A 26,690-nucleotide genomic window follows, 5' to 3' on the forward strand; every position below is an offset into this window, starting at 1 on the left:
CCCGAGCACGCTCTCCCTCTCACACTCAGAAGGTGTTTGCTCCTCGTATCGGCCATGGCTCCACGGCTGTGCAGATGACCTCTGCAGTCAGCAGTGAGCAGCTCGGACTCCTGTCCTGTGCAGGAAATGTTGACTGGAATGTGAAGTGGGCTGGGCAAGTGGTTATGGCTCTGGCAGGTGGCTGGTGGGGCTGCTGTCCACAAGGGTGTGCAGGCTTTGAAAGTGCCACCAGGAAGCCAGCGTTTCAAGAGCCCTTCCCTTAACGGCAGAGCCAGCAGCAGGTAGGAGGAAGCAGCACACTGGGGCCAAAAGCAGGTGAAGGAGTTTCTGTCACCTCCTGTAAACGTGTGAGGAGTGTCATCTTGAATGTCTCCTGGCCTGTCAGAACAGCATGGGTGCTCCTGAGAGAGGTTCTGGGGAAGCCTCAAGGGTCTAAAAGGGCTTTGCATTGTGGATGAACTGCTAGGAAGGGGAGGATTTGAGGGGTTTAATTGCTCACTCCTCCTCTAGCCGCAGCCTGCCCTCCTGCAGGTGGTACCCAGAGGCTGCCTCCCCATCCTCATGTCTCAGTGGGGCTGGAGGTCTCCTACAAACATCTATTGAATGAATAACAGTTGGGAAGGGAAAGGAAAGGGAGGCAGTGAGACATTGCCCGTGTTAGCCAGCACTGGGAGAGCTTGTGTCCATGTGTGAGCTCCTGGGAGCCCCCCTGGGATGCATTTCCCAGGGAGAGCAACAGGAGCATCCCCTTCTGCTCAGCAGGAGCACCTTTGCCACACACACAGAGCAGTGTTGGAGTAATGACTTCTCCTTAGTGATGAGGAAGGAAAAGGTGGATTTTAAGAGCAGAACTTTGCCCAGGTGAGTAAGGATGAGTGGGCAGAGCAGGGGTTGTGTTTGCTCAGTTAACTGGCAGAGATGGGGGGGAATCACTATGCAGAGCTCAGAAAGCCAGGGCAGGAGGCCTTGGGAAGGGTTGAGCCTTGCTTCTGGAATCTGAGAGGAGCAGAGGACGTTTTGTTTGTGGCTCTCATTTGCTACAAGGCTTGTGCTGGGTGTATATTCTGGTTACAACTGCATGCTAAGAGCCACTGTGCCTTGGGAAAACAGCCTCATTTCCTAACAGCTACTAACACAAATTAATCAAACTAGGGAAGCAGAAGGGTTTCTGTAGGATCCTTACGTATTCTGGCTGCTGTGGCAAGGTCAGCTTCACCTCACAGCAAAGCTCAGCTCAGGAGAAGTCCTCAGCTTCTGTTTCTTACCCAAACCCGATGTCACCCGTGGTGTTGCCTGTGCTGCTGCCCCATGCTGGGCCTGGGCAGGGTGTTGTGGCATGGTAAGTATGGTGACCTCTGAGCTTGGTGCCTGCTGCAGGAGGTTTAAGCCATGAGCAGTGCTCACATGTTTCTCTGTGCTCGTATTTAGAACCAGCAAAGGTGATAAAAGTGTCATGAAAAATGTTCTGTGAGGGACTCTGCTTTAAAAAACCAACCAGTTAATGATCTTTGCTTTCTGTTCCCCTGACCACCTTCCACCTTCTCTCCTCCCAAAGGCTTTGGGGTAGCCAAGGAGCCTCTGTGCAAAAACCTTTCTCAGGTTTCTACGTGGTTACAGTTTCTAACAACACGTGTAGCAAAAGAGGAGCTTGGCTCCGGGTCTCCCACCTCAGCCACTGCCCCAAGCGGGTTAGCAAAACCCAGCACCCGGGCACGGGGTGGTGCAGATAAGCAACTCTGGCAGCTGAGACCCAAGGAGCCGATGTGGGTTCACCTCTGCACGTGGTGTGTTGGTACCACGGCGTTGGTGGCACAGTGTGTGGTGTGCGGTACAGCAAACCTTGCATGTCTCGTTTCACCCCGGGCTGGATCTGGAGTTTGAAGGAAACTTCATCCGCGGAGCCGCCTCCACCTAAACTGCAAGCATCCAGCAGCAGCTAAAGAGCCTCAAGGAAAAGCCTTGACCCGTAGAGCGCTGGGCTCGATGCTGCTGCTGCTGGTGCGGGAGAGAGGTCACAGCCCCCAGCTGCCTCCTGCACCACTCCGGGTTTCCAAATCATGGTGGGGGCCCCTCCGCAGCGAGCCTGCGCTCTCTGCCCGGCGCCACGGTCTCTCCGGCGGCCGCTGGAACCCCATCTCCACCAGTGTGCGCCAGCGGCTCTGGGGAGGCCTGAGGAGATGCCGCTGGGAAAAGCCGAGGAGCCGGTCGAGGTCTGGACCGCGCTTTGCCCTTGGTGACCACCCAGCCCCCGACCCTCGGGGGTGCTTCGTCCTCAGCTGTGCCGCCCGGCTCCTCTCCGCGCTGCCCGGCGGAGGGACGGCGCCGCGCCCGGCGGGAGCGCTCCAGCATCGCCAGCCTCGGCTCGTCCACAGCTTTGCCTCGCCCGACTGACCTTATCTAGCCAAACAAGGGCCAAAACAAAACAAAACAAAACAAAAAGAGAGCCTTTGAGAGACCAACCCAATTTGGCAGGTATGAAGCTTCTCTTGAATTGAGACAAAAAACCAATACAATCGAAAGAGAGAGAAACGAAACCAATCCAAAGCTGGAGAGTTGAAAGCAGCAGGGAACATGACACCCGGCTGACTTTGCCGTGAGCTCCTTTCCACCACCGTAAAACCATGTGGTGGACTTTGCAAGTCTCTTGACTGGTCTGTTTTGTCCATTCCTCTTCTCTCTTCTCCTCCACTGTGTGTGTGGGGCTTGGGTTTTTTTGCTTGGGGGGGTTTTGCATGACCTCTAACCAAAAAAGCTGACTTCTCCTCTGCCTGCCTTTGAACCTTTGGCTCTTCTGCTGGCCAGCAGCTAACACTCTCCTAGAGGCATGAGCTAACATCAGTGCTAGCTGCCTGACATCTAGCCTGGTCCTCCTTAGATGCCCTTTGTTGCATTTTTCCTTTCTTTCTACTATTTCTCTTCCTTTCTCTTCCCCCCCACCCCCCCTTTCTGTTGAGCCACCTCTCCAAGAGAACTGAAAATCAACCCAAACCAACCACATAACAATTAAAACCAATTTCAGAGCCTGCCCACAGCCACCAAGACTAAACCGAATTAACAAAGCCAGGCAAAAGCTCACGGCAAGGTCACCGCCAGAGTGATGTTCACCTGGGTGCCTGCTTCCAACTCCAGATTAATTCAAGGATCTCCCAGTCCTTGGTTAATGGCCACCCAAGCAGTTCTGTTGTGCTGCAGGAAAGTGATTGTGGAAGTAATTAAAGTCCTAATGGCAAAAAAAAATTGCTGTAGACAACCTGCATGAGCTCCACCGACACAGAAAGCTGCTCCAAGAGGGCAGCAAGTAACTTCCCATCCATGCATGGTGCATGATGGCTCCTGGGAGGTGGGGACCCTGTAGATGCCATACAAAGTCACCACAGCTCCTGCATAGTTCAGTGCCCTTTGGTTACTAACTGTGTGTCAGCCGTGCCAGGGACCGCATCTGTCTGCCTGCCCCCTCCAGCTGTGCCTATACATAACTTTATTATGTATACCATAGCTTCTCATTGGGCTGTTGTTGGTCATTTATGTAGGTGTTTCCTCCTCAATTTAGTCGGTTTAGATTGCCCTGTTGTGTTGAACAACCCCTCCCCCCCCCCGAGTGGCTGTCTCTGGCCTGATGTCACCTCCTCCTCTCTTTTCCCTTGCAGAACCGCATGCACGAATCCCTGAAGCTTTTTGACAGCATCTGCAACAACAAATGGTTCACAGACACCTCCATCATCCTCTTCCTAAACAAGAAGGACATATTTGAGGAGAAAATTAAGAAATCTCCCCTGACTCTCTGCTTTCCTGAATACACAGGTAACGAGAGGAGGAGAGCACAGCAAAGGGCACGGAGCGCTTCCCACCCGGGCTCTTGGGCTGCATGAAGAAGAGGGTGGCCAGCAGGCCAAGGAAGCTTCTCCTTCCTTTCTGCTCTGCCCTAGTGAGGTCACATCTGGGGTATTGTGTCCATTTCTAGGCTCCCCAGTCCACAAGAGACAGGGAACGACTGCAAAGAGTGCAGCAGAGGCTGCAAAGCTGCTGAGGGGCCTGGAGCATCTCTGTGAGGAGCAAAGGCTGAGAGCCCTGGGGCTGAGAGCCTGCAGAAGAGCAGCCCCAGAGGGCAGCTGAGCAATGCTCAGCAAGAGCTGAAGGGTGGGGGGCAAGACTCTTGTCAGTGGTGCCCAGAAACAGGACAAGGGGCAGTGGGCACAAGCTGGAACCCAGGAGGAATCCTCCATCTGACCAGGAGGAGAAAATTCTTTGGTGTGAGGCTGCTGGAGGCCTGGGGCAGGCTGCCCAGAGAGGTTGTGTAGTCTCCTTCTCTGAAGAGATTCCAACCCCCTCTGGCCATTGTGCTCCTGGGCAAGCTGCTGTGGGTGTCCTGCTTCAGCAGGGGGGGTTGGACTGGGTGATCCCCAGAGGTCCCTCCAGCCCCCACCATGCTGAGATGCTGTGATGCTGTGATGCATCACAGGCTACCAGGCTAAAGATTTCCCACTCACTTCCCTGCAAGTTGTATTTCAAGGAATGCCATAGGATCACCCCCACCATGACCAGTGGCCCACTTAAAGTGTGAAGATGACTTGAAGCCAAGCTCTTTGCCAGCAAAGGGCCACCACAACTGAGCATTTGATCTCTGCCTCACAGGTGGTTCTGATGCCACCTTCAGGTATGGAGCTGGCATCCCCCTCCCCAGACCCATGCTCTGGCTCCCAGCATCACTTAGGAACATGAACAGGTCCCTCAGAAACACAGTTTGCTTAACCATCATCAGTGGGCAGCTGGTCTCTGGGAGACCAACACGCAGGCTCTGTCAGGCTGTTCTTCATCTGGAGCCCATCTCTGCTGTGTCATAATCAGGCACATCCCCTGGAGAAAGGCAGGCTGAGGAGACACCTTCTGGCTCTCTACAGCTCCCTGAAAGGAGGCTGGAGCCAGGCAGGTGTTGGTCTTTTCTCACAAGGCACAACTGACAGGACAAGAGGAAATGGCATCAGGGGAGGTTTAGGTTGGACATGAGGAACAATTTCATCCCCCAAAGGGCTGAGAAGGCCTGGAACAGGCTGCCCAGGGAAGTGGTTGATGAATCATCTCTGCAGGGTTTGAAAAGCCATGGAGGTGTGGTGCTGAGGGACGTGGTTTAGCCGTGGCCTTGGCAGTGCTGGGTTAATGGTTGGATGTTCTTAAAGGTCTTTTCCCACCTGAACAATTCTATCACTCTGTGGACAAGTTGCCCTGTGGGTCCTGGCTGACCACCATGAGAATCCTTCTGTGGTTCCTGACTCTACCCAGCCCTGCAGACAGCAGGTCCCACAGCTTGGCTGCTTTGGCTCGAGGTGGAGACTTTTGTCACACTAGTTTAGGAGGCCCCCAGTTTTGCTCTCAGGCTGGCTGACACCAAGCTTCTGGCCATGGGAAAGCTTTCAGTCAAGTGCAGATAGAAAAGGAGGAGCCTGATTTTCCTTAGGCACTGCCCACCCACACCTCTTAACCCACAGTGCAGGGAAGAGCCAAGGAGGCTCTCAGTGCTGCTTGGAGATCAGAGAAGAGGTTCTGCAATGGGGCAACGTGCAGGGAAGCCTCACTTCTGCTGCCTGCCTGGCAGCTGACCCCCTAGTGCTTGAGAATCCATCACCCATGCCGAGGCTGCAGCTGCTCCCTGCTGCATCCTGCCAGCTTCCACAAGCCCTCCTCAGCATCCTGAGACAGCACCAAAATAAGCTTCTACCGTCATGAATCACTTAGGCTCACCAGAGACACCCAGCTGAATCCAGCCGGCAGAGAGAGGAGCACATCCCTTTCTTTGTCAGGAAATGGAGCTGTGAACCAGGAGCACCCAGAGTGTCACATCCCTGGGCAGGCCAACAAATGATTAACCAGAGCTTCCTATCTCCCAGCACTTGGCTTTCTCACTGTGAACAGGCAGAAACGATCAGCAGCTACCTGGGGGCTGAATGGGCTGTGGCTGTGGAGGTGAACCCAGAAGAACATAGAGTCATAGAATCAATAAGGTTGGAAAAGACCTCAGAGATCAGCAAGTCCAACCTCTCACCCAGCACTTCATGGCTATTAAACCATGGCTCCAAGGGCCACATCCAATCCCCTCCTGAACACCTCCAGGGATGGGGACTCCACCACCTCCCTGGGCAGCACATCCCAATGGCCAACAGCTCTCTCTGGGAAGAACTTTCTCCTCACCTCCAGCCTAAACCTCCCCTGGCACAGCTTGAGACTGTGTCCTCTTGTTCTGGTGCTGGGTGCCTGGGAGAAGAGACCAACCCCCAGCTGGCTACAACCTCCCTTTAGGTAGTTTGAGACAGCAAGGTCTCCCCTGAGCCTCCTCTTCTGCAGGCTAAGCAACCCCAGCTCCCTCAGCCTCTCCACCAACCTCTTGGTTTGTTGATCCATCAGAAAGGGCTGGAAGCTCTTCCACTGCCCCAACAGTGAATCAGAGGTGAAGAACATCTCCTCCCAGGCATTTGCAATGCCATTTAAGTTAGAAGCCAACTCCTGCCCAGACTTTAGACCCTAGCACACTCTTGGGCTTGCTCACCCCTGCTTTGCTGACCTCATCTTGGATGGTGATGATTAAAAAACAAACCAAACACAGCATTAGCAGAAAGTTGCCCTGGAGTGCCAAAGAGTCATTTGCTGGAAGCCTTTAAATCAAACCAGTGTGCTTTCACCATCACAGGCAGGTGCCACAAAATGCCTTTCATGAAAGGAAGCTTCTGATGTCCATCAGTTCTGCTGACAGAATTGTTAGAAGGGTTCATCCACAGCTGCATGATGGAGCTCTGGTTGCTTCCATCCCCTTCATCCATCCATCCACACCCCCACCCACACTTGTGCCTAGCCCACAGTACTTAGCCCAGCAGCAGCAGCAGATTCCAGAGCAGCTTTTAAACCAAGCTGGCATTAGTGATTCCCTCTTCTCCCACAAGAAAGCCATCACCTAAATCCTCAATGCCTTGGGACAGCCAACTTCCCTTTCATCAGATACCCTCCTGGTTGGGCACAGCAGGTGGAACTCTTCCCAGATTCTTTGCAGAGCTCTTCAACCCCCAGAAAACACTTTGCTTCTCTTGCTTGCAGCAGGGTCTCAAGTCTCATGGGCCTGACAAGTCTCATGTGCTTCATGAGCGTGTGTCGTCAACCAGCGATGCGATGCATGTACCTAGAATCACAGAGTGCTCGGGGTTGGAAGTGGCCTTTAGAGATCCCCCGGGGCAGGGCACACAGGAGCACAACCAGGCAGGGTTTGAAAGTCTCCAGAGAAGGAGACTCCATGATCTCTCTGGGCAGCCTGCTCCAGGGCTCCAGCCTGCTCACAGCAAAGTTTTCCCTCATGTTGAGGTGGAACTCCCTAGGTCCCAGCTTGTACCTATTGTTCCTTCTCTGTTCCTTCGCTGGGCACCACTGAGAGGAGCCTGGCACCTTCATCTTGACACCCACCCCTCAGACACTGACAGACATTGATCAGGTCCCTTCTCAGCCTTCTCTCCACACTAAGCAGCCCCAGGGCTCAGACTTTCTTCATAGGAGAGATGCTCCAGTCCCTAAATCAGGTAGGTGCAAGTGAGTGCCTACATCAGCTGCCTTCAAGCACAGCAAATGTCAAGCCCGAGGAAGGTTCTCTCTAGCAGACAGCATTTCCCACCACTAAAGCATGGTGGAGGGCGAGGGATGCAAGAGCACTACCACTGCAGGACCTTCCATGGCTCGTGGGCACTGGCACTGGGCAAAAGCAGCCAAGCTGGAGGGCTGTGCCCCAGGCCAGCCACAGAATCTGGGTCTAGCAGACCTGAGGAGGTGGCTGAGTGGAGCTGTGTGTGTGAGCAGTGTCCAGGCTGGCCAGATGAGAACGGATCTGCTCTTTTGCATGACTGCTCTTGAGCTTTTGTAGCACAAATCCTGATGCTGAATGAGGCTTGGCACAGACATCAAACCAAGAAACTGCTGGTGGTGGGATTTCAGCCAGAGCCCTGGCAGAGAGCTCTGCAACCCTCATTTCTCAGAGAGGGACATTTTGTATCAGCTTTCCTGTGCTTTTTAATGTGAGAACCACCCCCCCCTTTGCCCTGTAACAGAGGCTGGATCCTTTCATCTCCTTTTCTCTTAGGGGTTCAGGGAAAGGAGGGCACAGTTGCCAACGCTGTCCTCAATTCACAGCCACTTCAGCTCTTCTTTTCCATCAAAAGCTGAAACTTTAATCAAACAACCTAAAAAAAGGGAAAAAAACCCACCCCAAACCCAAACCATGAGCCTTTGCACCAGGTCAAGGACTTACTGCATTCCTGGCAGGCTCTTTACCTCCTTTGTCATCAGCATGATGTGGAATTTCTTCTGCTTTTCCCATCACAGCTCTGTTTAACACTCAGTCCACTCCATCCATTTCATCTCTATGGACTATAAAAAGCAACTCAGGATAAAAAAAGTACAGCTGAGGTGGCAGGGGGAGAACATCTCCACCTTTGCAGCAGTCCTGGCAGTCAGCTTGGACACCTCCAACTAGAGCAGGTTGCCCAGAGCTCCATCCAGTCTGATCTTAAACGTCTGCAGGGATGGGGTCTCAACCACATCCCTGGACAACCTGTTCATCACCTTCACTGTGAGGAGCTTCCTGCTGATGCCCAACCTAAACCTACCCTGCTCTAGTTTCAAACCACTGCCCCAAAGCTTCTCTGAAGTCTCCCAGTAGCCCTCTCCCTTTCCCCTCTTTTCTCCATGAGACAAACCTGCACCTTTTACTCCTTCCTGGTCACGTTTTGTGGACCTGCTTTGTGGATCTTCACAGAATGGAACAGGGTGGAAGGGACCCTGAAAGGTCATCCTGTCCCACCCCCCTCCAGTCAGCAGGGACACCTCCAACTACAGCAGGCTGCTCAGGGCCCCACCAAGTTTGACCTTGACTGTCTCCAGGATTGGAGTCTCGACCATATCCCTGGGCAACCTCTTTCAGTACTTCCTCCCTTTCATTGTGAGGAGCTTCCTCCCAACGTCCAGCCTGCACCTCCCCTGCTCCAGTTCCAAACCACTGCCCCTCACTCCCTCTGAACCCCAGGGGTGTGGGGCCTCCATGAGCCTTAACCTGCCTTCCATCTGGGCTCTCTCTCCTTAGGCCCCAGCTCTTTCACGGAGGCAGTGGCTTACATCCAGGCTCAGTATGAGAGCAAGAACAAGTCCCCCAACAAGGAGATCTACACACACATCACCTGCGCCACCGACACCAACAACATCCAGTTCGTCTTCGACGCCGTCACCGACGTCATCATCGCCAACAACCTGCGGGGCTGCGGACTCTACTGAACCCTCCCCTCCCCTCCCCTCCCCTCCCCTCCCCTCCCCTCCCCTCCCCTCCCCTCCCCTTCCCTTCCCTTCCCTTCCCTTCCCTTCCCTTCCCTTCCCTTCCCTTCCCTTCCCTTCCCTTCCCTTCCCTTCCCTTCCCTTCCCTTCCCTTCCCTTCCCTTCCCTTCCCTTCCCTTCCCTTCCCTTCCCTTCCCTTCCCTTCCCTTCCCCTCCCCTCCCCTCCCCTCCAGCAGCCTCCTTCAGCCCCACAGACAGGTCCTCTCCCTTCCTTGGTTTATCTTTTGTTGTTTCCTCCTCAGAAGGCACTGAGGAAAAGAAGCAGGACCCCCTCCTCCCACCCCACCGCCCTCTGCAGCCAGTTCTGCTGTCCCCAGCCCCCCTGTTTTCCCTTTTTTGACCCCCCTCCATTGGGGTTTCTTTTGGGTTCATTCCCTTGCTGCCTGGTTCTGCTCCCCGCTCGCAGCTCCCAGTGCTGTAGAGGGAGCTGGGGCTGTCCCCACTGAGTGCCTCTCAACTGCCAAAAGACAAAAGCACTTCCTTTTTTATTAAAAAAAAAAGCCCCAAAAAAACAGAAAAAGAAAAAAACAAAAGAAAGAATCAAAGCCTTAAAACACTGCTCAGCACCAGTGGTAGCTGGGAACTGAAACTTCCTTCTCTGCTATCCTCTTCTCTTTTTTGCATTGAAATGAAGGGATGCTTCTAGTCCTCTTGCTTCTTTCAGCAGCATTCCTTTTGGGAAGTGCTAGCTGCAACCTGATCATTGGGAGGGTGCCTTCAGGCTCCAGTTCTCACCCCAGAGCTGGGGGCTTGGGTTTGGACAGCCTCCTTTTTGTGCCCAGCCAGCTCTGAGCAGGCAGGCAGCCCTGCTGAGCTCTGCTGGTGTCTGAGGCAGACACAGTAACACAACCTACTAAGCCTTGCCTAAAACCATTCCTTGCTGGTAGCAGTCTTACCTCAAGCCTCTCCAATTAATGCCAAGATGAGTCTAGTGGTTTCAGTAACCCCTTCCATAGGCTCTTCCCTGGATGCCAGGGAGCAGAGCAAGGTGGCGGCAGCTGGGCTGGGACCTCCGGAGCGTAGGCAGCCAGGATGCCCTGGGGATGGCATCGTGCTGGGGCCCTTGCACCTCCTGGGGTGTCCTGCCTGGGTACCCAGCAGCCTTCCCCAAAGCACCTGCTGGTTTCAGCACAGCTGGGGCTCCTCTTCCTAAGCATCAGCCCTGAAGTGCTGGGGTGCACCAACAATCTTTACTCCTGGCTTCCTCCAGGCAGGGTTTGGCCTTCGAGGAACTGACACAAGGAGAGGTGCTTGGGAAACCTCAGCACGACTAGGTGTGCCTCTCTGGCATCTGACTAGCCTTGAGAAGCCCAGCCTTGCACTCTGAGCCCTCTCAGGCTAGCCTGTGCCCTCTCCTGCCTGGGCACCAAGAGAGCCAGCGGCAGGGTTGGTGTCTCCAGTACCTAAAGCAAGGGGGATGGTTTATGCCGGCCACAGGGTGCCAAGGAAGGGCTCAGGCAGCTGAGTTGAGTCAAGTGATGGAGCAGGAAGGGAAAGTGCAAGGAAGAGAGGGAAAGGAGGAAGGAAGGGCAGGAGGGGAGGTGTGGAAAGGGCTGGGGCAGCACCTAGCACAGCCAAATGTGGGGGCACAGAGAGGACAGACACGGCTGGGCTGTGGCCATCTGCCTGCCATCACCAAGAGCTCTGGACTCCTGGGGTGCAGGCAGAGGGGACTGAGAGAGGCAGGGTGTCACCTCTGGGAGTGCAGAGGGACCCTCCAGAGTCCACCTTGAGAGTCTGTTTGGTGTCTGGGTGAGATGGCCACCCCCAAGGTCCCACCTGTGGTGTCACCCTGGGGCAGTGCTGATCCCTGCCTCTCCTCTGCCTGATCCAGGGCAAGCCACAAGTCCTCTCTTGGGAGCTCAAGCCAGGGCTGTCTTACAGGTCTCAGGAGGTCTCAGGAGTTTTCCCCAGTGCCATGTTTGAGAGGGGCAATATCTTACTGTGCCTGTGTAGGAAAGAGCAGCCCAAAGCAGCACAGCCCAAAGGCAAGGGTCCTGGTGAGCACCAGCGTGTGGGAGGCAGGGGCAGAAGCAGCTGTGGTGTCGCAGAGCACCAATGGGAAGGTTTGAGGGGGAGAGTTTGAGGGAGAGAAGTTGCAGAAGGGAGATGAGGCAGGTTGAGGCAGCAGGGAGGACAGGAGGAGAAGGGCACCTGGGAGCTGGAGGAGAGTCCCCATCAGAAGTTGTGTTCTGTCAGGACAGTGCTCATGGGACAGTGGTGACAAAACCCCAGGCAGGGGTGTGAGCAGGAGCACCCCAGGGCAAAGAGGGGAGGCCTGTGGAGGAGGGCAGCTCACAGCCCAGCAGCTGCCTCAGTAACCCCCTGCAAAGCTTTAGAGGGTAAAAGTGGCTTTGATGTGGCCAGTGAGGAGGCACTGCTGCTCTGCTGGGCACTGACAGCAATAACAGCAGGTCTCTGCCCCCCTGCTCTGGCACCAGGCAGTGCCCACCTTGCTCTTCACCAGCTCAGCCTTAAAATCCCTCTGGTGGCATCAGCTCCCTCAGCGAGCTGGCCAGCCAGCAAAGCCAGGAGCTCCCCTCTGCTCCTCAGCCCACAGCCCAACTTGATTTCCCAGCTCCCAGCCCCTCTCTCTCAGCTCCATTTAATGCTGGTGTGCCCTGCCCTACAGCCCTAAACCAAAGGAACCCTGACAGGAGCCCTGCACCTCTCCTTGTGTTTGGCTTAGCTTAGGATTTCCAAAGTCAGTGGGAAGGGTTTTTTTTCCTTCCAAAGGAAGGATTCCCAGTGGGAAGCACCTGCCCAGTTCGTTGGTTCCTTGTGAGGTACCAGCTGATGGCAGTAGGAGCTGAAGGGACAGAGGGATGGGGATGCTCCTGGAGCACCTGTCCCGGGCAGGTGGCTTGTCCCAGCGGTGTCAGCCAGCATCCCAACGTGCACTGGGTGCCAAAAGGAGGGCTGAGAGGTGAGCTGTTGGGCACATGAAGTGGAGGGGACTGCTAGACCCAGCCCTGTGCACTGGGGTGCACTGATGGCTCCTGCTGGCAGCCAGGCAGCTCTCCCATTGGGCTCTGTCAGAAGAGTTTGAGCAGCAGCACTGGGATCCTGGAGATTTCCTGTTCCACCCCTTGCTGTGGCTGACATTTCACCCAAGGACGCAGCAGATGCTGCTCTCAGAGAAGGCAGCACCAAGCCAAGGCTTCAGGAGCTCCCAGTACAAATGAGGAGCAGCTGAGGGAGGTGGAATTGTGTGGAGAGGAGGAGGCTGAGGGGAGACCTCCTTGCTCTGCACAGCTCCCTGAAAAGAGGCTGCAGTGAGCTTGGGGTTGGTCTCTTCTCCCTGGTCTCAGGTGATAGAAGGAGAGGCAGTGGCCTGGAATTGTGCCAGGGGAGGCTGAGGTTGGAGATTAGGAACTATTTCTTTGCTGCAGGAGTGGTCAGGGATTGGCAGAGGCTGCCCAGGGAGGTGGTGGAGTCCCCACACCTGGAGGTGTTCAACAAACCTGTGGCCATGGCACCTGGGGGCAGGGTTTGATGGCCATGGTGGGTTGGATTGCTGGTTGGACTCAATGATCCAAGAGGTCTTTTCCAACCCAGCCAATTCCATGATCCTATGAGGTGCAGAGGGCTGTTTTGGTAAGGACAGTTTCAAGGAGCTCAACCCCAAGCTCTGCCACGTGCAGCCGAGCCAGCAGTGCTGTGCTCCAGGCTGGATTCGGCTCCCCTGCCCTCACCCCCTCTTGCCCCATCCCCTCCGCTGCTCCAGCTGGTTCCCCAGGTGAGAACCAATGTCTGGTGCTCCACAGGGAGAAAAGGGAGACAGGAGGCAATGTGGCCACGCAGAGCTGTGTCTCTCGTTCTCTGGCATATTAAACATCTCCAGCTTGCTTTCAGCTGCTGCTGCTGCCTCTCCCTGCCTCACAGGAGCGTCACGAGGACAGGGTGACAGAGGCTGGAAGCAGCATGTGGCAGCTGAAATGCTTCCAGGGTTGAGTGCCACTGTTTCTGCTGCTGGATGGCCACAGGGAGATGTCTGCCTGCAGAACGCCTGCCAAAGCCTCGCTCACCGCTGGCATCCCGCACCCCCCCAGCCCCTGCTGACAGATGTGCCTTCCACAGGCCAGCTTTTGCCCTGTGGTTTCCCTGAACACCAGCAGCTGCCTGGCATGGAGGCTTTGGAATGCATCTCCTGCTCTCAAAAGCCTCCTTCTTCGTAGCCCCTTGTCCTCCAAAGCCTGACCTGCCCACACCCTGAGCCTTGTTCCAGCAGCAGGCTCCACGCAGCAGGGATGCTGCAAGCAGCAGTGGCACCAGGGCACAGGTTTGAAAAGCACAAATGGAGAGTGAGGCCTGTGAGGAGCAGCTGAGGGGGGAGGATTGTTTAGTGTGGAGAAGAGGAGGCTGAGGGGAGACCTCACTGCTCTCTACAGCTCCCTGGCAGGAGGTTGCAGGGAGGTTGGGGTTGGTCTCTTCTGCCTAGTCTCAGGTGAGAGAAGGAGAGGAAATGGCCTGGAATTGTGCCAGGGGAGGCTGAGGTTGGAGATGAGGAAAATGTTCTTTGCTGCAGGAATGGTCAGGGATTGGCAGAGGCTGCCCAGGGAGGTGGTGGAGTCCCCATGCCTGGAGATGTTCAAGAAACATGTGGCCATGGCACCTGGGGGCAGGGTTTGATGGCAGTGGTGCTGTTGGGTTGATGGTTGGACTCAATGATCTCAGAGGGGTTTTCCAACCTTAATGATTCTGTGAAACACAACCAGCTGGGGATGCACCCTGCTGCCCCTCAGAGCTAAGGTGGGGGTTTGCCAAAGGAGCCCCTCGGGGGCTGCAGGAGGTTTGCAGTGACTCAGGTCACTTAGCCAGCAGCAGCAGCTGAGGGGCATCAGGTTGAGCACAGTGTTAGCAACTCATGATGGGCATCAGGCAGCAGCACAAAGGAAGAAGGAAGCCTCTCCACTGGCTCCATCATGAGGGGCTGGGGGTGTGGAGCCATGAGACAAGAATGGTGCAAGGGGCTCCTTTATTTCAACAACCATTCCAGTGAAACAGGGAGAAGGAAAGCACTGAGATGAGGCTGCAGGGTTAGGCTCCTCCTTGGGAGGATGCAGTAGCAGGGCTGGCCCAGGGAAGCAGCAATAAAGAGCCCCAGGAAAGCACACAGTACGATCCAGCCACGGTGTCCCAAAGGCCATTTGATTTTCTTGAGCAGTGGGGAGAACCTCCTGGGGAGCAGGAGGGCCCTTGTGCCTCCCCAGTTGGTGTGGTGGTGTTTTACAGGGCACTGAGGTTGCTCATGAGAGCAGCCTGCACTGTAATGGACATCCAAACACCCCTGGTGGCTTGGAGCTGCCGTGGCATGAGCCCAGCACTTGCTTGCAAAGGGACAGACCTCAGGCCTCCAGGTCAGGGTGGGATGTAGCAGAGGTCCTCTTGCCAGAACATCTTCCTTGTGCCCAGTCAACTGCTGTGTGCCATGCAGCTCACCACAGACAGCCTCCACAGGGCATTTTGCAGCTGATGCTGTGAAAGGGACCAGCCTGTGCCACCTGCCCGAGGAGCTTGTGGCCAAGAGATCTCCTGAAGCCAGGGAGGGTGGTGGAGCTCCTGGGAACAGGGCTGACCCCTGGTCAATCAGAGAAGCTTAGGACTCCTCTCTCTGTGTCTTTGTCATGGGCCAGATTTGAACCAAACCTTCTCCCTGGCTGTTTCCAAAGGGACTAAATAAAACATTCATTAAGGACCTGCAGGGTCAGCAGAGGTGGTGGTGGTGGTGCTGAGCACCATCCTGACCTACCCAGCACACACTTGCATCCCCAGTGCAGGCACAAGAAAGCAGAGACACGGGCCAGGTGGCACAAGGGAGCAGACCATGCTCTTGCCTCCATCTCCCCAGAGGAAAGAGCAGACAGAAACACTCTCCCAAAGCACCCTGAGTGTCCATCACCACTGCCAAGCTCCTCTGGTGGCACCAGGGGAGTGCTGCTGACAGGCAGAGGTACCTGACCTAGAGACGATGTTACACTGAGGACATGGCTTGTGGGAAGGGACTTCTCCCAGGAGCAGCAGCCCCTGAGGTGCTGCAAAGACTAACTGGTGGATACAAGCCTGACCCCCATAGATTGATGCATTAACAAGAGGAGAACCAGAGCCTCCCAGCCAGCACACCACAGGCAGAGGGAGAAGGAAAGAGCTGGATTTGAGGGAGGGCAGAACCACCTCCATCTCCTGGAAAGGGCACATCAGTGCTCCACAGGCACTGGGTGCAGCAGGCATGGGAAGGAGAGACCTGGGGAGGAGGAGGAGGAGGGCTGGGAGCCAGCCCAGCACCTTCTGCCCTAGCCCCTCACCCACCCAGTGCCTTGGAAGAGACCACTGAGATTAAACACTGGCTGCCCTGTGGCACAGGCAGTCGGCTCTGGGTCCGAAAGCCCTGCTCCAGGGGTGGGAGAGGAGAGGACAGTGGCTGACAAGATCATTTCCAGCAGTGCCTGAGTCTCAGCAGCTTTTTCCAGCACTGGAGCAGCCCAGCAGCACCAGGCAAGCAAGGAGGGTTGTTCAAAGACCTGCCCCTGCCCCATTCACTGGCCCAGCCCCTCATTGAAAGGCTGGGCCAGGTGATCCTTGAAGTCCCTTCCAACCTGGCATCCTGTGACCGATTTAACCCCCTCAGCTCTATCCCCTCCACCTCCCTTTCCTCCCTTCAGCTCGACAAGGGAACAGCGACCACCGCCCCACCTCTGGGCTGTCTCCCCCTGCTTCCCCACCACCTTTCCTCCTGAAGGAGCACCAGAGGCCACCAGGATCTTCCTTTGGCTTCCCTGCTGATTTCTCCTGCATGTTTGATGGCCCAAACTGTATTAACTGTAATTTTGTACTGCAGGGCGCCTGTCCATTGGTCGACTAGAGCATTAGGTGTTGTAATAATTTATTGGCTGTGGGCAATGTATTTATTAGTTACAAACTGTTAATAAAGTGCCAGCTCTTTTCTAGTGTGAGAGGGTTTTATTGTGCCTCCCTTCAGTGCCTCCCAGCTTCTCCAGGCCCCAGAAGCCTACATCTTCTCCGTGCCCAGGCACCACAGGCTCCATCTGCACCTGGAAATGAGGAACTGGGGAAAGGAGAGGAGCCAAAAGCATTCAGTTTTCTCTGCTTGGGCTGGAAGTTTTCCTCCTCAAAGCAGAAGAGCTTCACACCATGGTTGCTGTTGGTTCCTTGAAGTCTCTCCTCCTCTCCTGGAGCTTCTTGCCCACGTGTATTGATGCCAGCTCATCTGTCTCTGCTGCTGTTCATCTGTATGTATCCAGCTTTGAGTGGAGAATGCTCAGCTCAGGCATGGAGCAGTGGGGGAGAGCATCCCTCTTGTCCCACTGCTTCAGCTGCAGACCCATTACAAGCTTTGCATTTCTTTCCCATCACCTCCTCGCCGGAGCCTTGTGAACACAGAGGCAAAGAAGCCACTCCTACCTTGACCCCTCTTTTCCCCTTGCAGCATTATAGGGCTTGGAGCACCTCTCCTTCCCTTTAAGCTAACACTTGGGCCAGGATGCTCTTGTCTGGTGAGACCAAAGATCTTCTGTTATCTGGGGCATGAAATAGAAGCAAATAACTCAAAGGAAGCAAGAGAAAAGTCTCCAGAAAACTCGGCAAGGGAGAATGAACCATTACCCCTGTTGGCTTCACCAGTTCCAAGTGACCTAGCTTCAGCTGGACTCAGCATACACAGGATCACACAGGATGGCAGGGGTTGGAAGAGACCTCTGAAGATCATCCACTGCAACCCCCCTGCCAGAGCAGCACAAAATCCAGCACAGGTCACACAGGAACACATCCAGATGGGTCCTGAAAGACACCAGAATAGACTCCACAGCATCTCTGGGGAGCCTGTTCCACCACTGTGACCCTCCCAGTGGAGAAGCTCCTCCTGATGGACTACATGGAATCCTATCCTGCAGCTCAGAGCTGCAGGCAAGCCCTGAGAAAAACTCACAGCCAAGAGGAAAAGAAAAGGATTTTCCTTTGTGTATTTTCCTTGGGCCTCTTGAAAGAGCTCCTCCAGGCTATCACCCTGCCACCATCTTAGCAGAGAATCAGTCAGGTTGGAAAAGTCCTCAGAGGTAAGCAAGTCCAACCTGTCACCCAACACCTCATGGCTGCTAAACCATGGCTCCAAGTGCCACATCCAATCCCCTCTTGGACACCTCCAGGGATGGGGACTCCACCACCTCCCTGGGCAGCACATCCCAAGGGCCAATCTCTCTCTCTATGAAGAACTCCTTCATAACACCCAGCCTGAACCTCCCCTGGCACAGCTTGAGACTGTGTCCTCTTGTTCTGCTGCTGGGTGCCTGGGAGAAGAAAGGGGGAAAAACTAAAACCCCACACCACCACCCCTCAGATACTGCCCAGGGTGGAAACCTCAGGGCACAACCCTTGGCAGCAGCCACGAGTCAAGAGGAGCCACATCCTTTGGCAGCAGTTTGGTTCCCCCCCCGAACCAGGATTCTTTTTTCCTTTCACTCTTCATTTTAAAGTCAAGATAAGGATCAAGTGCTGTCCCCAAAGCACTGGAAGGCAGCTGCTTGGCATCTCTCTCTCCTCTTTGTCAAGGAGCCCACAGTGCCCATCTCGAAGCTTTGCAAGATGAAATTGGACGTCTGCTAAATTTTGCATGCAGGAGCTGCAGCTGAAGTGGAAGCTAATAAAATGACTCAACTGATAAAACATTCATGGGCAGCCCCAGAACCTGCAACTGGGTCATCATTTCACCAGGGAGAGCACACAGGGCTGGGCAAGCTGCAGCAGAGCCAAAGCTTTCTGCTCTGAGCCTCCCAAAAAAACCAGAAGAGAGCTGTTGGGAGATTGAGAGGCAAAGGGGTGGAAAAGGTTGCTGCAGGAGGGTTTCCACCTGCTCCTGAGCACCACTGCTGCTTGGGGCACACCTGCCCAGGGAGGTGGCAGAGTCCCCATCCCTGGAGGTGTCCAAAACAAAGGATTGGATGTGGCACTTGGAGCCATGGTTGAGGTGCCAGGAGGGGTTAGGTGACAGGTTGGACTTGATGATCTCTGAGGTCTTTTCCAACCTGGTTGATGCTGCACTGCTCTCAGCAGCACACAACTCTCCCAAAGAGCTGTCCCCCCACCTCAGGGGCAAGGTCTTGGGAAGCTTGGCCCCAGGAGGGGGCTGCAGAGAGGGACGTGGTAGGGTCAATATCTTCAGGCTCCACCAAGCCCTGGTTTTGCACCAGAAGCTGTGCAAGGTTCTGCCACATCCCTGGAAACCTTTCAGGTCCAGTTGTTTGGGGCTGTGAGCAACCTGAGCTAGCTGAAGGTGTCCCTGCTGAGTGCAGGGGGCTGGACTAGATGACCCCTGAGGGTCTCTTCCAACAGGACCCACTCCATGATTAGAGTTCAGGTTCAGATGGTCAGCTAAGTGGGTGAGCAATGAAAGAGGCCCACAGACTGCCTGAAACACCTCCCAGAAGTGGCAGTGGAGCAGCAGGGAATGGCTTTCTGCTGCTTCTAACAGCAAGCTAACGATGGAGAACGTTCTGAGCGCTTTATCTGTCCTGTCCAGTGGCACCTTCACACTCCCAGCAAGTCCCTGCACAGACACCCCACAGGGAAGCATGAAAGTGCTGCTGTTGCTGGTGCCCTGATTCAGCACAGGACATCCCCATCCTCGCCACCCCCTCCTCCTCCTGTCCACTCTCTCCTGGCAACAACTTCAGTAGCATGGGGGACAAATGGTTTCACAAGGCTCCTGTCCACTTCTGAATGGCAGGTGTTTAAGAAGTCACAGCATTTGGAGTCTGTAAGGATGCTCCTAAGTCTCCTCCCATGCTGCAAGTCTCCCTGGAGCAGCTCACAAGCGAGGGGTGTCCAGAGGCACCTGCCTTGGCCCACCCCCTGCAGCAGCACTGGGATTTCTCAGCAGGAACCCAGGCAGCACTGTGGCGTTTTCAAAGCTGGGCTGAAGATCGGTGCAAGGGCAGAAAGGTCCAGCTGGGACAGGACCTGCCCCAGACTCTTGGCACTGCTCTTGCCACAGTGGTGGCACTCAGCACAAGCTGCCCCTCTAAGCACTTCCACAGGACCACCTGGAGATAGCCAAAACTTCTTCCATCCCACTTCCCATGCCCAGCAAGTCCTGGCCGGTGCTGTCTGCCCCGCAGCTGGCGTCTGAGGGGCGCTCAGCCCCCGAAGGGATGCAGGCCAGACCAGGAAGCCGCAGCAGCCCCCTTTGCCAACTCCTCACTTTGGGCAGGTGAGAGGCTGGGGCTTTCCTGCTCTTCCTGGAAGCTGCAGATAGCTTCAGGTCTTCCAGAAGTCCCAGGCCTGCTAGAACAGCCAGCAGGGAGGAGCAGCTGCACGCCCTCCAGCCTGCGGGAGGAGAGCAGCACCTCTGTAACCACCTCAGCACTCACCGCTGTCTTATTCAGAGATCTGGGTTGTGGCTTTGCTCTTTCCAAGCGTTGCAGCTCAGGAAAGGGTTCTCTGCTCTAACTCTCTCTTCTCTTTGCCTCTCTCTCCCCCTCTCCCCCTGCAGAACCGCATGCACGAGTCTCTCATGCTCTTCGACTCCATCTGTAACAACAAATTCTTCATCGATACCTCCATCATCCTCTTCCTCAACAAGAAAGACCTATTTGCTGAGAAGATCAAGAAATCTCCTCTGACCATCTGCTTCCCTGAATATGCAGGTGCGTGCCAGGCACGGCCCGGCTTGCTCGCGCCGCCGCGGCGCCGGGGCTGGGGAGGGGGCTCTGGTCTCACCCCAGAGGTAGACAAGGGGAGAGGAAGAGGACAGGAGGCCTGCATGGGAGAGGAAAAAGCATTTGCCCACCTCCAAGAGCCACTGTGCGGCTCCAGCACCTTGCTTGTGCTGTGGGGTTGTGCCCTGTGCGCGGTCAGTTCCTGTGGCAACGGGGCAAGAGCAGCTGGTGATGGTTGAGAGGAGCTGAGGCTAATGGAGAAGAGCTTTAATGACCCCAGCCACAAGCAGCTGTGGAAAGGAGAAGCCTTGGTGAGAGCCAGCTGCCAGAGCCATCCCCATTGCTAAGGGTCTCTGCTAGAGGGGCCACAGCACATCCTCCAAGCTGCATCTCCCACATGCACCCTCCCAGGAAGGCCTTTGCCCAGGGTGCAGCTGGGGAAGGCAAGAGCCCTTCTGCAGCAGGACTCTGGGGGACAAAGATGCACTGTTAAGTGAAGCCAAGGTGGCTTGGGGAAAAGAACAAAACCCCACAACATGGAGTAAGGGGAGAGACCCCTTAGACTAGAATAGAATTAAGCAGGTTGGAAGAGACCTTTGAGCTCATCCAGTCCAACCTCTCACCCAGCACCATCTGATCAACTCAACCATGGCACCAAGCACCCATCCAGGCTCTTCCTGAACACCTCCAGGGATGGGGACTCCACCACCTCCCTGGGCAGCACATCCCCATGGCCAATCTCTCTTGCTAGGAAGAACTTCTTCCTACCAGCCAGCCTGAACCTCCCCTGGCACAGCTTGAGACTGTGTCCTTGTGTTCTGCTGCTGGGTGCCTGGGAGAAGAGACCAACCCCCACCTGGCTACAACCTCCCTTCAGGGAGTTGGAGAGAGCAAGAAGGTCTCCCCTGAGCCTCCTCTTCCCCAGGCAGCCATCCTCCTACAGGATGAGTGCACCACCACTACTGGAGGTGCTTAGGCTTCTCCATGACAAACACAGCAGAACTTTCCTCCCTTCCACCCGGGGTGACACCTCAGAACTATCCCCCATGGAGCTGTACACCACCACCTGGCTAACCCAAGGAGGGGGACAGCCTGCTGGTACCAGGCTAGCAGCTCCTCCAGCCACTCACTATATCAGGAAGGAGGGGAAGCAGCAGCGAGCTGGAAAAGGAAACTAAATCTGGAGCTCAGAGCAGCTCCTGCAAAGGCGATTTCAGGGGTGTAGAGCAGGCTTTGAGGCTGCCTGCGAGGGGCCCAGCAGCGCTGCCAGCCCTAAGCAGCTTAAAGCAGCAATGCACACTTTGCAGCTCCAACATCTGCCCTTCTCCAGCCAGCCCTGCAAAAACAAACCTCCCTGCCTGGGTGAGCAAGCAAATAGCTATGGAGCTGCCCCCAGGCAGCTCCTGCTCCCCAGCCAGCAGCCTTCACCTCCCCCCAGGCAGCTCCTGCTCCCCCAGCCAGCAGCCTTCACCTCCCCCCAGGCAGCTCCTGCTCCCCCAGCCAGCAGCCCTCACCTCCCCCCAGGCAGCTCCTGCTCCCCCAGCCAGCAGCCTTCACCTCCCCCCAGGCAGCTCCTGCTCCCCCAGCCAGCAGCCCTCACCTCCCCCCAGGCAGCTCCTGCTCCCCAGCCAGCAGCCCTCACCTCCCCCCAAGCAGTCCCTACTCTCCCACCACCATTTTTGCACCCATCTCAAAGCCTTACCCTCAACCAGCCAAGATACCATGCAGAGGAGCACAGGCAGCATCCATGGATGATGAATTAACTACCACCCATCTTCCTACCTAACCGGGGGGCCACTAGGCCCCCCGGCCTTTGTCCCCCCTCCCCATTAACACGGTGTGCACCGCAGGGACTCACCAGTGTCGACAGGAGGAGGATCCTCAGCCCAGATGGGCTCAGCTTGGGGCTACTGCCTGCCCTAGGGGGGATTAAAAAGAGGAGTGGGTGGGGAGGGCAAAGTGGCCACACCTGGGGTGGGAGGAGACTCCAATAGAGCACAGGTGCTCTGGGATGGGGGGAATGGGGCAGGTGGGGTGGAAGAAGGAAGGTGGTGGTGAAAGTAGGGAGGTGAAGGGGAAAAGGATGGAGATGAAAGGAGGAAGATGGGGGGAAGAGGAGAGGAAAAGGATGGAGATGAAAGAAGGAAGATGGGGGAAAGGGGAAGAGGAGAGGAAAAGGATGGAGATGACATGGAGAGGAAAATGATAGAAGTGGAGATGAAAGGAGGAAAATGGGAAGGAAAAGAGGGAGGTGGAGAAGAGGGGAGAAAGATGGGGAGAGGAAGGTGGTGAGGAGGAAAGGAAGGAGATGGAAAGAAAAGGAGGAAGATGGGGGAAATAGGAGATGAAGAGGAAAGGCGATGGGGGGAAAGGGAGAGGGGAAAGGAAGAAGATGGCAGAAAGGAGGAAGGTGGGGAAAGGAAGGAGATGGGGTGGAAAAGAGGAAGATGAAAAGAAGGAAGATAGGTGGAAAGAAGGTGATGGAAAGGAGGGGATGGAGAGAAAAGGAAGGAGACAGGGGAAAGGGGGCAGGATGCCCTACTGAGGGGTGATCGGGGGGGCAAAAGAAGTGGCAAATGAATAGTTTTGGGCTGGGTTTGGTTAGACTCAAAGCACACTGCAAGCAGCGAGGGGTCGGGCGGGGGTGGAGAGGGCGGCAGCGAGGGCTCCGCCTGTGTGTGTGTCCGCACTCCCCCCCAACCCCTTCCTGTCCCTTCCGCAGGTCCCAACACCTACGAGGACGCGGCCGCCTACATCCAAGCACAATTCGAGAGCAAAAACCGCTCCCCCAACAAGGAGATCTACTGCCACATGACCTGTGCCACGGACACGAACAACATCCAGGTGGTGTTCGACGCCGTCACCGACATCATCATTGCCAACAACCTGCGGGGCTGCGGCTTGTACTGAGCCCCTCCTCTCCCCTCCCTTCCCTTCCCCCCCCGCCTCCCAACCTCACCCCCACCACCACCCCCCTCACATCCCCACCCAAACACCCCCTCCACCGGCGCCCAGCCACTGCCCTGGTGGTGATGATTTGCCAGCGCCAGGAGAGAAGAGAAATAAATAAGATTTCAAGCAAACAAACAAAATAAATAAGTAAATAAATAAGGAGAAGAATTAAGGGGGGGAGGGGGGGAAGAATAATTTAAAAATAATATTTAAAAAAAGAGTAAAAAAATCACAAAGAAGAAGAAAAAGGAATAAAAAAGAACCCAAAAAGAATAAAAACCGAAGAATAAAAAATAATTTAAAAAAAAAAAAGAAAGAAGGAAAGAAAGAAAAATAAAAGAAAGAAAAAGAAGAAAGAATGAAAGAAAGAAAAAGAGAAAAGAAAGAAAAAGAAGAAGAGAAAGAAAAATTAAAGAAAGGAGGAAAAAAGGAAAAGAGGAAAGAAAGGAAAGGAAAAGAGAAAATAAGAAGAAAAGAGAGGAAAAGGAGGAGAGAAAGGAAAGGGAAAGAGAAAATAAGAAGAAAAGAGAAAACAAGAAGAAAAGAGAGGAAAAAGAGGGAAAGAAAAAGAGAAAAGGAGAAAAAGAAAAGAAGGAAGAAAAAAAAGAAGGAAAGAAAAAGGAATAAAAAAGAATCCAAAAGAATAAAGAATAAAGAATAATTTTAAAAGAAGAAAAACAGAAAAAGAAGACTGAAAAAGAATTAAAGGAAGAAAAAAGAAGGCTTAAAAGAGGAATTAAAAGAAGAATAAAAGAAGAAAAAGGATGAAAAATAAAAATAAGAAGAAAAAAGAAGAATTAAGAATAAAAATATATAAAAAGAATTTTAAAAGGAATAATAATATAAAAAAGAAATAAAAAATAAGAACTTAAAGACAACCACCCCCCCACCCCCACCCCATCCCCCCTCCCGAGCCCCAGGCAACCACACAGCCACAGCCACACACGCACGGGGAGAGGGAAAAACAAAGCTAACAGCGAAGTGAAACAAACAAAAAAGGATTTAAAAACAAACAAAAAAAAATCGATCGAGTGAGAGAAATAAAAAACAAAGAAACTGACGAAAAAAAAAGGCAAAAACAAACAAAAAAAACCCCAAGTCCTTGTCGTTGTTGTCCTGCAAGTTGGTAAATGAAAAGGCAAAAGGAGAAACAAAACTCGACACTTATATATATATATAACATTTAACCCCCCCCCAGCCACCTGCCTGGTTTGGTTGAAGGGGTTGTAGGCAGCCCCCCACTCCCTCCCCTCCCCCACTGGCACAGCTTTGGAGGGTTGGGGTCTGCCTGGCCCTTGGCTTCCCCCCCCCCCCCCCGCAGCTCTCCCAAAGCAATCCCCACACCCCCTCCCAGGGCGCTGGGAGGCAGCTGTGGGGCAAAGGGGCAGCTCCCAGGGTTGGGCGGTGTCCCCTGCTGTGGCCGTGCCAGGGCTGCGGTGCAAGGGGGAAGGCTTCTCCTCCTCCTCCTCTCCGTGGGGGTTCGTTTTCTAATGATGCTCCTCACAAGTCACTGATGCAGGTTGGCTCTGGAAGAAATGATCTTAGCGTTCTAGTGGTTAAGTGTGTTCGCCCCCAGCCTGGGGAGCGCTGAGCTGCCCCCAGCCTGCCCCCAGCCTGGGGAACGCTGAGCTGCCCCCAGCCTGCCCCCAGCCTGGGGAACGCTGAGCTGCCCCCAGCCTGGGGAACGCTGAGCTGCCCCCAGCCTGCCCCCAGCCTGGGGAACGCTGAGCTGCCCCCAGCCTGGGGAACGCTGAGCTGCCCCCAGCCTGCCCCCAGCCTGGGGAACGCTGAGCTGCCCCCAGCCTGGGGAGCGCTGAGCTGCCCCCAGCCTGGGGAACGCTGAGCTGCCCCCAGCCTGCCCCCAGCCTGGGGAACGCTGAGCTGCCCCCAGCCTGCCCCCAGCCTGGGGAACGCTGAGCTGCCCCCAGTCTCCCATGGTCCCACCCTAGCTGGAGAACTTCTCCCACATCCCAGGCTGGTGGATGCGGTTGGACCCTCCCTCCCTGGGGCTTTTGGGGGGGGGTTGGGGGGTTTCATTGGTTGGATTTCCCACCTGGCTTTGTAGTCCAAGCTCTCCCTGGCCAGATCTGGGGGCTGGGGGGAGGTTTCTTTTCCCCTCCCTCCTGGTTCAACACCTCCCTCGCAGCACTGGACTCTCCCCATTTGGATCCACAAAGCACAGCTCAAAACCCTCCTCCCTGGACAGGCTTCCTCCTCCTCCTCCTCCTGCTGCTGCTGCATCCCTCCTGTGGAGCTGGGAGGGTGGAACAGAAAGATGAATTTTATTTAGCTTATATATATATATTTCATTATTTTCCCCCTTGTGTAGGGTTATTTTTTTTGTTCGGTGTTGTTGGTTTGGTTTTTATTCATTTTTTAGCCCATCCCGGGAATTGCTTTTTTTTTGTGTGCTGCTTTTTCCCCACACCCTGCCAGCCCCGCCCCAGCCCCGCCCCAGCCCCGCCCCAGCCCCGCCCCAGCCCCGCCCGCGGTCCCAGTTTAGCGAAGGGTGGTTCGGTTGTTGTTTGGGGTTTTTTTTTTTTTTACCCTCATGTTTGTGCTGAGGAAAAGCAAAACGAAAGCAAAAACCAAACAACAAAAGGATTGAAATATAAAAAGTGAAAAATAAAATTAAATAAATTCAAAAGGGGGCAAAGTGGCCAAGGAAAAAAAATAGGAAAAAAAGAAAATTAAAAGCCCCAAACCTTAAAAAAAAAAAAAAATTACAAGAATGGAAAATAAAAGAAGAAAAAAATAGATTAAAAATGAGCAAAAAATAGAGTGAAAATAATATTGGGAAAAAAAATACTAAAAAGGAAATGAGAAGCCCCAAAGCTCAAAAAAGTAAAAACGGGGGGGGGGGGGGGGGGAATTTGATTAAAAATAATATTGGAAAAAATATTTGCAATCAACTGAGACTCCCAAAGCTTGAAAAAGAAAAATGTTAGGGGGAAAAAAATGAATTTAAAGTAATATTGGGAAAAAATAATGAAAAGAAAGTGAGAAGCCCCAAAGCTTAAAAAAGAAAATTATAGGGGAAAAAGGGGGAGGAAAAATAGATTTGAAAGTCCCAAAGCTTAAAAACTAAAAGAATGAGGAATAAAAGAGAGGGGAAAAAAAGATTTCTATAAAAACTAATATTGGAAAACATAATAATAAAAACAATAAGCAGCTGCCACCCAGAAAAGAAAAAAATATGAGGGGGGAAAGGAGAAAAAAAAATCGATTGAAAAGTTCCAATCCTTAAAAAATAAAAGAAAAAAAAGAAAGTTTAGAAATCCACCCCCCCAAAAAAAAAATAACCAAAAGTCCCAAAGCTTAAAACATCAAAGCTGGGGGGAAAGAAGAGGCTACAAAATAGCTGAACCCCAAAAAGCTTTAAAAACTAATAGGGGAAAAAAAAGGATGAAAGGAGGTTAAGAATTTCAAAGCACACAGAAAATGATCTTTGAAAATGAGAATAACTTTTTAAAAGGGAGTTGGAAAATGATGGGAAAAAAACAAACAACAACCCATTTTAAAGTAAAATTCTTTTAAAAATTAAAATAAAATTAAAAATCAATTAGAAAATGAAATAGAAAAATAGATTTAAAAGAAATAAAAATAAATAAAAATTAAAATTAGATAAATAAAAGTTAAAATTTAGTATTAAATAAAAATTCAAATTTAAAAATAAATACAAAGTAAATTAAAAATCAAGTAAAAATAAATTTTAAA

At 53.6% G+C, this 26,690-nt stretch overlaps 1 protein-coding gene across 2 annotated transcripts in view; it reads left to right on the forward strand.

The window, feature by feature from the left end:
- Positions 1-23,167, forward strand: part of GNAO1 (G protein subunit alpha o1) — a 177,845-nt gene extending 154,678 nt beyond the window's left edge. The window contains exons 7-8 of one of the 2 annotated variants that reach the window (XM_054170043.1): positions 3,648-3,801; positions 9,107-9,294. In XM_054170043.1, the coding sequence (XP_054026018.1) occupies positions 3,648-3,801; positions 9,107-9,294 (342 nt within the window). Of the gene's footprint in view, positions 1-3,647; positions 3,802-9,106; positions 9,295-19,855; positions 20,010-22,743 lie in introns of those variants that run through there. The other variant, XM_054170042.1, reaches the window with a different exon arrangement.
- The last annotated feature ends 3,523 nt before the right edge of the window (positions 23,168-26,690 follow it).

Source organism: Dryobates pubescens, chromosome 19 (genome assembly GCF_014839835.1).
Source record: "Dryobates pubescens isolate bDryPub1 chromosome 19, bDryPub1.pri, whole genome shotgun sequence".
Classification (NCBI taxonomy): Eukaryota; Metazoa; Chordata; class Aves; order Piciformes; family Picidae; genus Dryobates; species Dryobates pubescens.